This window comes from Pipra filicauda, unplaced genomic scaffold (assembly GCF_003945595.2).
Source record: "Pipra filicauda isolate LSUMZ 115617 unplaced genomic scaffold, ASM394559v2 scaffold362_size804934_pilon, whole genome shotgun sequence".
Lineage (NCBI taxonomy): Eukaryota > Metazoa > Chordata > Aves > Passeriformes > Pipridae > Pipra > Pipra filicauda.
The window spans coordinates 124,961-137,507 of record NW_024104490.1 but is presented as its reverse complement, the minus strand read 5'-3'; the positions used below and the strand labels follow the sequence as shown (position 1 = coordinate 137,507).

Sequence of the window (12,547 nt, the reverse complement as noted above, 5' to 3'; positions counted from 1 at the left end):
AAAAGTAGCTCTTTTTGAAGACTTTTTGCATAGCTCTTTTTGAAGACTTTTCAGATTTAGTTACTTAGGGAAAAAGCTGACATTTTCACATTTCTGAAAAATTTGGATGAACTTTTTTTGCGATACAGAAGATAGAAATTATACTAATTAATTAATCTCCTTCAACACTTTACATCATCAATACTCTCTTTAACTTAGGAAAGAAGAAAAGAAACATGTAACCTAAACTTTTTTACCCCATCTTAAATCTATAACAGCTAAATGGATCATTTTTAAGGCGTGTAATAAAACTTACTCTTAGGCTGAAACATTGTATTTCAGGTTCAAGCTGAATCAAATTTTTACAGACAACCTGTTAGTCTCTAGGCCAAAAGTAGATAGGGTTGTAATGGAAATGCTGATGAGCCTTAATAAAGCAGCTCTACCAAATGTCAGAGTTTCATCTGCTACATGTACTACACTATATTACACCTCTTATACATACTGTAAGTGACAAGTGAACAAATCAAAATACCATCGAATACAACAAATATGTGTCACATAGGTGCAGAGATCTAAAAAAGGTAGTGAATGTGAGAAAATCTTTTATGGTCAAATAAGAATACCATTTTTTAAGACCTCCTTCTTGCAGTACAATTAATTACTGAGTTCATTAATTAATGAACGTATTAGCAAAAGAACACCATTACTGACCAGTGGAGACCTGATATATTACTGAGTCAATAAACTATTGAACATGAAACAGGGCCTTTCAGGAGAATTTTTTCTCATAACCCACAAACACATATATTATTCTTGCATAGTCAGCACTTCTTTGGTACCCTTACATTTCATATTACTAATTCTTTTAATCAGGCATACATAGAGCAGTGTTTTATAACCTAGCTAATGAGTAATTGGACAGGTGACATTGGGGCTGAGGACCTGAAGTGTCAGGCATAATAGAGCAGGATTTTTTTTCCCCAGTAGGTTTGTAAAAGATTGTAAAAGAGCAATATTATAGGAGGGATAAAGGACTCTTGTACCTGAAATTTGTCAGAGAAATACAGATATTAAGTGTATCCCTGAACTACAAATGTCTTTAAATTGCTGTCTAATGCAGATAAATAAGTAAAGAGATCAAACGTTTAGAATAACTCTGAGCCTTTTTCATTGTCAGCAGCCAAGGAGTTTAGCTTGGGCAAGCTAATGCTGAATGTAATTTTTTAAAGGCAGTATAGTTAAGATAATTATTTTTTAGTATGGAAAAAGTGTGTGAATGTGTCTGTTAATTCCTTGGAAAAGGCAAGTGTCTTCATAATTCTTCAGGATCACTGTGGCAATAGGTACCAAGCACCCTTCCTCCACCTTAGCCCCAAGTAATCATTGATTGCATCTAAATCTATAGAGATATCTTTTCCTGGCAGCTCTGGTAGTTACAGTAGATTGTTAATCTTTGAATGATCAGAATAAGCGTCCCCGTCTCAGAAATCTCCATGCAAATTACATCTAAATGCATGCCATAAATTTATTAGCAGCAGTTTGAAGTGCACAGGTCATCTTCTACACTATTTAAAAACATATGTCTGTTACATTATAAAGAGTCTCATTCAATTTGTATTCACTTTTCTGTAGATGTAGCTAGCCCCTGCCAAAGTAAACCTGTGTAATTTTTGAAATAATTTTAAAAATTAAGATGAGATATTAATAATGTTTATTATTTAAGCAAATTTGAGATCTCTGCATAGGAATGGAGTTTTAGAATTGCTACTCTGAAACAGAGAAATATATGTTTAACAAATGAGGAATGTTAGGAGCTAGAGGACTATGCCTAGATACTAGAGAAAATGATAAATGCAAAGGAAAGTTACAGAATGCTTTGTGAACCAGTCCTATTCTTGTACCTTGATCACTTTATCCTATTTTGGGAACCCATCAAATACGTGACTCCTTTCTGCAGCAGAGTTACTTCTTAGTTAAACCACATAAAGGAAACCTGAAAATAAGTTTGGGTACCACAGGAGAAGGGGAAACATATCTGTAGTTTTCCTGCAGAATCCTCATACTACCACTTTTTTTTTTCCTAAAGGAAATAGAGCAATTCTTTTAAAGATTTTAGGAATGTATTCAAATCCATGGGACATACTAACATATGTTTTTGAACGAAAATTAATTTCTACTTAAAAGAAAGAGCAGTGTTTTGGATGTTAGAAAAATGGGTTTTGCTATACAGTTCATATCCTTAGAGCCCTCACAACAAATTTGTACTAGCAGGTAGAAATACATTAATATGTGTTTTTCGTTTCTTTTTCTAGGCTATTCGCTGTACACTGGTAAATTGCACATGTGAATGTTTTCAGCCAGGGAAGATTAACCTGAGAACCTGTGATCAGTGTAAACATGGCTGGGTGGCACATGGTAAGAAATGTCTGTTCCAGATTTGTTTTTCTATTCTGTCTATCTTTACCAGTATCTCTAAATAGTAAGAACTGGAGTGATATAGACAGTAGTTATACCTATTTGTCTACACTTGCATGTGTGCACAGACTGGGTTTGTACATGCATGTGCTTTTTTTATGGCAATTTGTAGGATGAAAAAGTAATAGTCTGTTATTCTGGCAATAGCTTCAAGTGCTTCTAGAGTGCAACAGCTTGTGTACAGCTCAAAAGAGTATTCTAGCCTTCAGGAAATAATATAGTTCTAGCAGGGCTTAACAGAAAGGCAAGAAGTTTACAGTATGGTTGCACAGCAGAGTTTGTCTTGCAAAGAGGCATCAACCAAAAAGTCACAGGGCCTAATGGAAGTTCAAACATACCAGTGTTAAACTTGCAGATCTCACGTTGGGATGAGTGTATTTTATATGGCTCCACGAAATTGTGCGTACATGATCTGTGAGTTGAACAGCTCTTCCCATGTTTAAGTAACTAAAGAAAGAAGGGATTAGAATGCCCAGATTCTATATAAAGGCATGAAAATTCCATTTTATTTATCCTTTCCTACTTTGTGTATTTCGTGGAATTTTTTTTATGGACAGTCATGATTAAACTAGCATGAGAGAAAGAGAGCGCTGTATACACCATTAGAAGGCAAATAAGGAGGATACTTAAAATGGTTTAATGAAAAAAAAAGAGAAGGGCTGGGGGAGAAGGGGACAAAAAGATTGCTATGTTTGCAGAAGAAATTACTGTTGAAGTAATTTTTTTCTCATGGTCTAGGCTATTGGCACCAAAGCAAGCAAGTCCTCATTCCCCACTTCTGTCAGACATTAAGGCTTCTATTCTATGAATTTTATTTTATTTTGATTAGACCTTGAGTAGAAGGTACTTGATTCCCAGGCTGACGTATGACAAGTGTGAATGCTCAACAAATTCAGCAGCACAGACTGACTTAGAATCTTTTAAAATCTCCATAGAAATGGAAAGGGAAGCAGGTACACAGCCAAATAATGCTTACAGCCTGCCTAGAACAGCACCAACCTGGTAGCTGGTTGCAGATTTATTAAATACTAGATTACCTAAGGATATAACTAATATTTGCTCCCCTTATTTCCCAGAAAAATATCTTCAGTCACAGTATAACCAGGTTCACATTTCTTGGAAGAATTGCTAGACCTCACAGAATTTGTATAGTTCAGGCTTGCTTCAGGTTTTGTGTAGAATCAGCATCTGAGATTTTGCTGATCCACAGGTAGGGAAGCACTGTCTAGCTTTTTTGCAAGGTGTCCTCCTGTTGAGTAATAGAAATCGGGAGTCTAGCACTTAGATTCTGGCACCTGAGCATCTTGAGTTTTCATTTTAATTGGTACATCTTACAAGAGTGCAGTCAGATTTTCCTGATAAATTCTTCCCTATGAGGTGATTGAATTCAAAGTCAGAGTATATGACAGTAATCTGAGATTACCACAGTGTGTGTTATAGAAATGTCCCTGTTTACCAATCCAGAAAGTTTAAAGGTGAATGTGATGATTAGGGATACATCACCTGCTCCCGTATCTGAGTGCTTAACATTCCAAATGGAAAACTTAATACAGCCATGTATTATTAGAAAGTGTTTGTTTTTTTACTGTGCAAAGTGAATGATGCTCTGATTTATTTTTTTTTTTTTTTAGTGTGCTTTGTGTACATTCATCTGGAGTATTTACATTTTATGGCAGAATGAGACAAGTCAGATTTCATATACATAAAGCACAGGTGTATAAATTACTTTCTGGATTTCAAAGTGACTGAGTCAGATTACTGTTCAGAAATTGTTTTCTTAAAACCGTTAGCATGGTACTTTCAGAAGTTCTTCCTTGAATGCAAATAGTATTTCCTGCTGCTTTAATTAAAGGGTTTCCTTCTGATTTTTATTAATGAATTTCAGCTCAGCTCCTTGACACATGATGTAGTGCTTTACTGAATGTAATTATCAAAGAATAGGTGTTTCCAGCAGTAAGTACTGTGCTTATTCAGTTCTGATACTGAATAGATCAAAAAATAGCTTTGAATGGCAGTCTTCTCGTGATGCACTTGACTCATCTGTGCAGAATTAACTCATGTTAAGAGGTGCCATTTAAAATGTTGGAATTCTTGGTTTGAGGAGGAAAGGGCATACATTCACTACTGTATTATTGTACTTAGCAACTGCTCACCTGTTTTCTTCTTTCCTGTTTCCATTGTCTTTCTCATGTGTCCCTCACTTACCTGAAATAAGCTGCACACATCTTGAAAAGAAAGGTTTCCTACAGGTTCAATTTCATCTGTCTGGAGTTGCCAAAAGCAGGATAGTAAATATATGAACAGATACATTTGAGAAGTGCTTTTGTGGCAAGATAAATATTTCTGTTGACAAAAGTTCAGCTTATCAAGTTTTTGAGCCCTGTGTCATTGTGGTAATCAGTGTTTTTAAGGCCAAAGCCAAAAACTGTGCAGAGCATAGCAGCATTATCAAGTACTTATTAGACTTCAGGCAGGCAAGCAGATAAGGTAAGTGTCTTTCCTTCCTTTTTTTTTTTTTTTCAATGGTTAAGATACTTTGTATAGTCCATATGGTGGAAAATAAAATCTTATTAAAATCTTAATAGTTTTTTAAAGAGAATTTTTTTTAACCCAGGCAATTGGTATTTTGTGGCTTTTAAGCCATATGGGAGTAAGATGACTACAACACGTAGTCTAAGTTTTTTGGAAATAAAGAAAAAAGACCACTTTATTTGCTATGCACTTCCTCTAGCAAAAGTATCTTAGCCTGTGAGGAAAGAAATTAGGCAAGTCTGCAGTAAAAAGATGTTGATTTCATTGACTCTGCATTTTGCCTTGTATGCATGTCATTGATATCAGAATAACAACTACCATACTGCTAGCAGAAATACTCTTATTATACCTTGTCCAACAGATCAAAAGACACAATGCAGTATCAATGGGAAATACAGTCTACCCTCTCATAACTCTTTTGCTCTGAAAAGGTGTACCAAGGCCACATATATCACAGTAGACTAAAGCTATTATTTCTGACATTCATTCTACTTATTTTAGTTTCAGTATCCCCACAAAAATACCCTCTCGCTGTATATTAGTATTACTAAATTTGTCTGAAATCATTGTCACTTTGTTTCAAAGAGAGTCAGAAAATTAGAAATACCACTTTTCTGTCTTACCCTGAAAAAGGTCACTGACAAAACTCAGCAACAGCATGTTTTTCAGATGTTTTGGTATACTGTGCATACCTGGAGTAGCTGAATTTTACACTGTTCAATCTACCTTAGGAAATTAAGTATCCTGTGAACTGTTTCCCTTCTTTTTTTTTTTCCCCCTCTCTCAGAGAAAGCTGATCCTTAGTCCTCTAGGGGTCTCGGATGTCTTTTCGTCTGCACCGTGCCAATCAGTACAGCTCAGGGATAGGGTATTTATTCAGGTAAGTTTTAGTACCTCTCAGAGGTATGAGGAGGCCACATACAGCCCCATCCAAGACTGGGCCAGGCCTTCTCTCTGGTAGCTTTGAGATAAAGTTCCTTTCAGTTTTAATGAAGAAGACATTAACTGGTAGATTTTGGCACATATGGCACATCCATTACTTTTTTTTTCCAGACTAAAAGCTGCCATACAGTGAATACACATGCTGTGTGAGTTACACCTTGTGAAGGAAGTTTTCTGCTGCTAATATTTATTTAATGCATGTGCTAGATTGCTGTAAATGAGACTAAGAATGAAAACAACAGCCTCCACTAGAAAATGGAAAATGTCATAAAGTCAGATGCATGACATGACTGTGACTTCTTCATTCAGAATGGTTGAGTTTTCTGAATTTCCACATGGTAGGTCATGAAGCTGTCAGGTAAAAGAAACATGAATTGAGAACAAAAGAAAGGAATGACAGGTAGAAATAAGAAGAGAAACAGAAGAATGCTGTGGAAATTTTAGTAATGCCATCTCTCTCTCTTACCTTGAAGTTTCTGAAAGGACTTGGTTCATGAAGAACTGTGTGGAAATGAGACAAGAATGAAGATGAGTGCTATGTTGAAATAAAATAAAATACATTCGTCTCAGTCCAAAGCTGTTAAGTGAAAGAAATCCAGGTTTGCAAAGTCAGAGATAATCCCTAACAAAATAAAACAAAACAATCTTTAGAGTCTCTCTAAATGTTGACAAAACTGCCATGTTGTTCTTTTCTTAAAAAATGGAGATTTTTATGAAGAGAGTAAATTAAAAAAGAAAAAAAAAAGAGAAATTTAGTTCTATGATTATAGTTGAGTAGTAAAATAATCAGGTTATTTCTATATTGTTCCTTTGGATATAAAAAATAATCACAATTTATCATATCAAACACACTTGTTTCCTTCCATTAAATCTATTTAATTAGTTGAAATGCTTTAAAATTACTTGAGAAAATCATGAGAACATGTTTCTTCTTCTTTTTTTTTTTAGTTATGTAGAGATTTTTAGCGAAGTAATTCTCAACAGTTCATTGATAATGAAAGCTAGCTTTTCATGACTTTTAAAGTAAAACTCTTTTAGATCTAGTCTGGCTTTTCCTGTCTTTTACTGACAAAATCATTTTAATCCATCTGTTACAACTTTCTTTTGACCCTGAAGGCTGAGGCATATTTTTCATTACTAAGTTGCTTCCAGGAACCTTACAAGATTAACATTCATTACTGGTAAACACTTTTTTAAGTGCCCGTCTTCTGCTTATGCTATTCCTTTTTGATTCCCTTCAGCAGGATTTCCCAAAGCAGCCAATGCAGCACAGAGAAAATGCACTCTGTTATCTTGTGGGTACTCTGATCCAGTACTTATTTTTAAAGTCTGCCATATTCTTAGGAATGATGTGATGTAGTGTTTGCTTTGGGTTACTCTGATATGACCCTTAATGCAAGTCATGCTGAGATAAAAGCAAATCCAGGTATTAGGGCATCCAAGACAAATAATACTGTTCGAAAGGTTTATGAGACAGAAGTGACAGAAAAAAAATAATGCTTAGATGCCCCAAGATCAAATAAGATGCCTTCCTTTTCCATCCTTGTATTCAGATGATACTTACATAACCATATGGTCAAGGGTTTAACTCTCATGTAAATTTGACATCCTCAGGTGTTGAGTAATCTTTTCCCTGGAAGTAAACCACAGGCTCTAACTTACATGTGTTCACACTCATACCTCCTTCGATTTCCCTGGGGATCTGTTCAAATTAAAATGTTTTCTTCTCTTCTTCCCTGCCACTGCCAACGCACGTTAATCAGTCAGGAAGAGGTTAGACCTTTCCCACTCTCCCCAACTTTCTTGGCTCACAGTCCTGGATTTAAATATGCCAATGTCTTTCAGACATGGTCAGGTGGGATTATACCTGACCAGACATTAAGCATGCAGCTAAGGACCACTCCAGTGCCCTGTAAGCCCTGAAGAGACCATGACCCATTCAGAAGCGTAGTGCCTGTTTCTCCTGGGATGAGTTATATTCACATCTCAAAGTTAAATCCTTTCTCATTGTGAACATTTTATTGTATGAAAAACTTTTAATTTAGTAATCGCATTTTTTGGTCTCACAGAATTGGCATTATTACCATCAGATACTAATTTGCGACTCTGAAATACACTTTTTTAACTATGATTGCCATTGTTTGGCTATAAAATAAAGGTTTGGACTAAAGACATTTAAAAAGTGCAAGATATTGTTATTTTGGTGCCCGTTATTATTGAATTTGCATTTTACAGAGAAGGCTTGATCTCATTTAATACACCCAGTACAATAGGATAAAATTCTAGGACATGTCTTGGATAATGATACCTTACCCTTTCTTCTTGAGGAAGAAGACCAGTAAGAAACTTGCTATGAGCAAGATGGAGCAAAGGCAGTAAAAACAAAGACTTTAAATTAACACTTGGAATTCCTCTTTCCAGTCACAGTAGAGGCTGCTTTTTGGAAAGGTAGTCAGTGAAACCCATGATCTTACCCCCTTAACGGTGGTGATAAGAAAGTCATTACCATGCCATAGCTTCAGATGGGAGCAAGAGTATCTGGTGTTCACTACTTGATTCCCAGATGAGCAGGATAAATTCTGTGGGACTTGGGAGTGCAAATCACCAACAGATTTGTGGGGAAGTAGTGGTGAACTTCTATGACATGCATCCACTCCAGGATGTTTAGTTGACAGTACCTGCTTGCTTGTCTCTTTTAGCACCTACACTGCTGCACATGAATTGCTGTGTTGGGCTAACCACTTTATCATTTTATTGCACTTTATTACATCATAAATTTTTATGTCTTCTTAACAGTCCTAAAAGAAGCTTAATTGTTTATAGGAACATCTTAATTAACTAGAGTTCTCTAGGTTAAGCAGAACGCAAATTGAAAGAACTCTAAGTGAAACAATCCCTACCCATATATTTTATAAGGTTAAAATGGGATTTGACTTCAAGAATAAAAAATTCATGCTGCTTTCAGATGTTCAAAGTAACAATCATATCATGAGTAACTTTACCTCAGCTTTCTGTTTTGCAAATCTGAAATTGAACAAAAAAAACCTTTTTTTTTTTTTATCTACAAGGAGGAATTTCAATTTGAGCTATAGCATTATGAGGAAACTTGCCCCAGATTAATTTAGCAGACAGTACTGTTCCCATTTCCATCTGGATTTTGGAAGGAGAAAAGATAATACAAGAAATGTGTAACATGAGTCTCAGAGACTTTTCTAATTGTCAATTTTTCTGAAGTGTATTTAACAGGAGATTTGTGAAATGGTCACAGTACCTGAATTGGGATGGGAAAGGTGGATGAATGGTGGGACTAGTTTTATGAACCAGTCTTCACAGGGTCTGAACATCTTCAGCTGTGAGCAACTTTAAGACAGCGAGTTTTCCTGGAAAAACTGAGATGGCTTAACATGTGTGGGAGAGAGTTTCATAGGCTTGAACCAGAGTTACATCCTGAACAGAAACACCACCATGGTCTTAGCTTGCCTGAGTGAAATACATGTGCCACACCATTCTTCATTCAAACATAATGATGTTAAGAGGTGGGCAGTGCCTGTTGCATTTTCATTGCAGTTTTCAAGGATGCATTAAAGGTGTAGAATAGGCTGCCTGGAGAAGTGGTGGAATTTCCCCCTCCCCTTTAAATACTAAAGACATCTTGGCAGGACAAAAAAATAACCTAATCCGAGGCCCTGCTTTCATTAGAAGCATGCACCAGACAATCTGCAGAAATCCCTTCCAACCTAGAATTTCTGTGAATCACAGTTAATGGAGTTGAGGTGCATTAGGATTAAGATGGAAATCCTCCAAATCCAGACCACAATCCAAGACTCCCAAATATGCTTATGTCTCACTTTGTATAATATGTCAACCAGATGATTTTAGGACCATTAAACCCTATCTCATCATTATTAATGGAGAGAATAGTTTTAAGGTGTTAATGGCTGATAGAAAGGGGACATTTAGCTTTGGGGACAAGAGACAAAGTTCAAAGATGAATGACTAGTCAAAGTGTATGAGATTATTTATTTGGCAGCTTCCATTACAGATTCTAGATTTCAGTAATGACACTGTTAATCTATGTCAAAGAGCAGCGATAGTGGGCCTGCCCAACAAAAAAGGTCTGAGCCAGAAGTCAAAGCCAACAGGAACACTGACCATGTCTACATCATGAGCACAGTTCCTTGAGGTCTGACCATGGTAAACTAAACTAGATACTCATAGATGTCCACTAGCAATCTCTGGCATGCAGGGGAATATAGTAAGGGTCCATCCAGGTCCATCCATCCATCAAGGGTCCATCCAGGAGCTTCAATCAGGAATGAAAGAAGGTGGGGCTAGAGAGTAGGACCAGTAACATGGTTCTGAGGGTGATCTAGAAGACGGGTCTATAGCCAGGCACACCTACAGTGTAGCTGAGGTGGGAAATGAAGGTCCAGGCCTGAGCTTTAGGTAGTGGTTCTGGACTCATGGCCTCAGAATCCAGGGTGGAAATCTCCAGAGAGGATTGTTGGCACAGTAGAGATCGGTTGGAGCACTAAAGACTGTGACACCACGGACTGATCCATAGTGCTGTCTGTAGCAGAGGTAACAGTGGATACCAGCAGCTGTGGGTTGGGATGCTTGCAAGATTAATCTACATGTTTTTCTCCATCAGGGTAATCATCTGGATAATCATACTGAGTCCTCTTTTACGTAGGCACAAATGCACACACTAACAAAGTGGAACACAAGGTCCAAATCCCACAGAAGAGGCTCTGTCTCATCTTCCCTACCATGGTCCCCACAGTCAGGTGTTGTCCTTCCTGCAGTCTGCCTATGCAGGAAGTTTCTAGTAGCCCAGATATTTTTCTGAGAACTTGGGATGAAGGTCCTTTACAGCTTGTTCCTTTGAAAGCATTAGCTGTGAACAAGAAAGAGGGAGAAAAAGCCTACCATTTTATTTTTATAATTAGTTTAGAAAGCCAGTTCTGAATCAAAGACATGCTCTTGAGGTACCCCTTCATAAAGTTAAGTCTAACCTTAATTTTTAGGAGAAAACATTTTGGGTTTTTTTGGTTCATATTTTCCACTATCGAAGAAAGAGGAGTTAGTATAGAAAGAAAACGAAAGAAAACACCTGTTTGGCTTGCAGGGATTGGCCAGGGAGGCTGTTTTCCTGACAGACCAAAAGGAACCAGCAAAGGGCCCCTTTAAAAAAAAAAGGACTTTTTATTTTTCCCCCCCATTTCATGTAAGCATTGGCAGAAACTCTGACAAGCAGTTCTTCATATTTTATTATGTTCTTGTCTGGCAGAATCTCTGTCAGGCAAAAACCTTGTCAGCAGAAAACCTGTCGTAGGATCAGAGGAGACAAAAACAGGTGTCACAGAGGCAGTCAAAACTGGGGGAAAAAAAGATTAGGCTAAAGAGAGAAAGGCAGACAATTACAATAATGCTATTGCTTTTATCTTATAGATGTGTGTTATTATCTCGGGGTGCTGAGTGCGCAATTGCCTCAAAGAAAAGTAGACAGAAGACAAGGGGAAACTTGATAGTTATTAACTGAAGAGGCAGTGTGTCAAAGCTGGAGAGGGTTCAAAGTTTTGCAAAGGGATAAAAAAATTGCAGACAGCAAGCGATGTCTGTGAACAAACTGTGGTTCTGCTGTTGGCTACATAAACCTGGTAGCATTCTAAATGTTTCAACTTGGAATCAGATCATAGATAGAAAAATTAATGAAAGTTTTCATTCAGTCTTTTTTAAATAACATTTATTTTGTGTACATGCAACTGAAGTGCTGGCTTGGTTTTTTTTGATCTGTTATAAAAATGTTGTTAGAGCATGAGGCATGGTGAGGCATGAAGACATACCAGTTTAGTTGTTTGGGTTTGCAACACCTATTATCAACACATGTTTAATTTTAAAATGCTATTAAGTATCCTTTTACTAAGTGTGAACATCTGTACATGCAAGCTGTAAATTAGAAGATCACATATGTGATCTCTGTCAGAGACTAAATGCGTTTGGCAAGTGATTTCCATTATTAGCTTTTAAATACAATAAAAGGCATAATGAAAAGTTGTTTTTGCCTATGAATCAGAATTTGCTTTACTTACTCTCCTTCCATGATCTTTTGAAATCCACAGAGTTTCAGTGAGCATTGCTCTGCTCTATGGATTAAATTGTGAAAGCAATGAAGACAGAAGTAAAATGGAGATCAGCAAGGGATGCCATGTTGTAGCTGAAATTTATACTGAGACTGATTCAGGATGTTCACCCTCTCATATAAATGTTAATGTCCCCTGCTCTCAGTGCTTGCACTGGGAGTGGGATAATTTCTTACACAATGAAAATATTTGAGCTGTTCAGTAGACACAAATTTTCTTGTCTTTAGTCACCTTCTAAGCATGATATTGTTGAGGAGCAATTTTTTCCACCTTCAAAATGCACTGCATTACACCATGTTGAAGGTGGTATTAAGTCTGCATCCTGAGGATGCAGAGGTGGCTTAGGCCACCTCTTATGACTGCAGTAGTTTGTCTGTCCCTCCAGCATTTCAGTCATTCCTAAGCTACCTTCTGTTCTTGAGAGGATTTAGTGCTTTTTTTTTTTACTGCGATTGATGGAAAAAAAGAAAATC

At 36.8% G+C, this 12,547-nt stretch overlaps 1 protein-coding gene across 1 annotated transcript in view; it reads left to right on the top strand.

Moving 5' to 3' along the window:
• BNC2 (basonuclin 2) overlaps window positions 1–12,547 on the top strand; it is a 329,648-nt gene that overhangs the window by 204,848 nt on the left and 112,253 nt on the right. Inside the window, exon 3 of the mRNA XM_027711939.2 lies at window positions 2,295–2,397. Within this exon, the coding sequence (XP_027567740.1) occupies window positions 2,295–2,397 (103 nt within the window). The remainder of the gene's footprint in view (window positions 1–2,294; window positions 2,398–12,547) is intronic.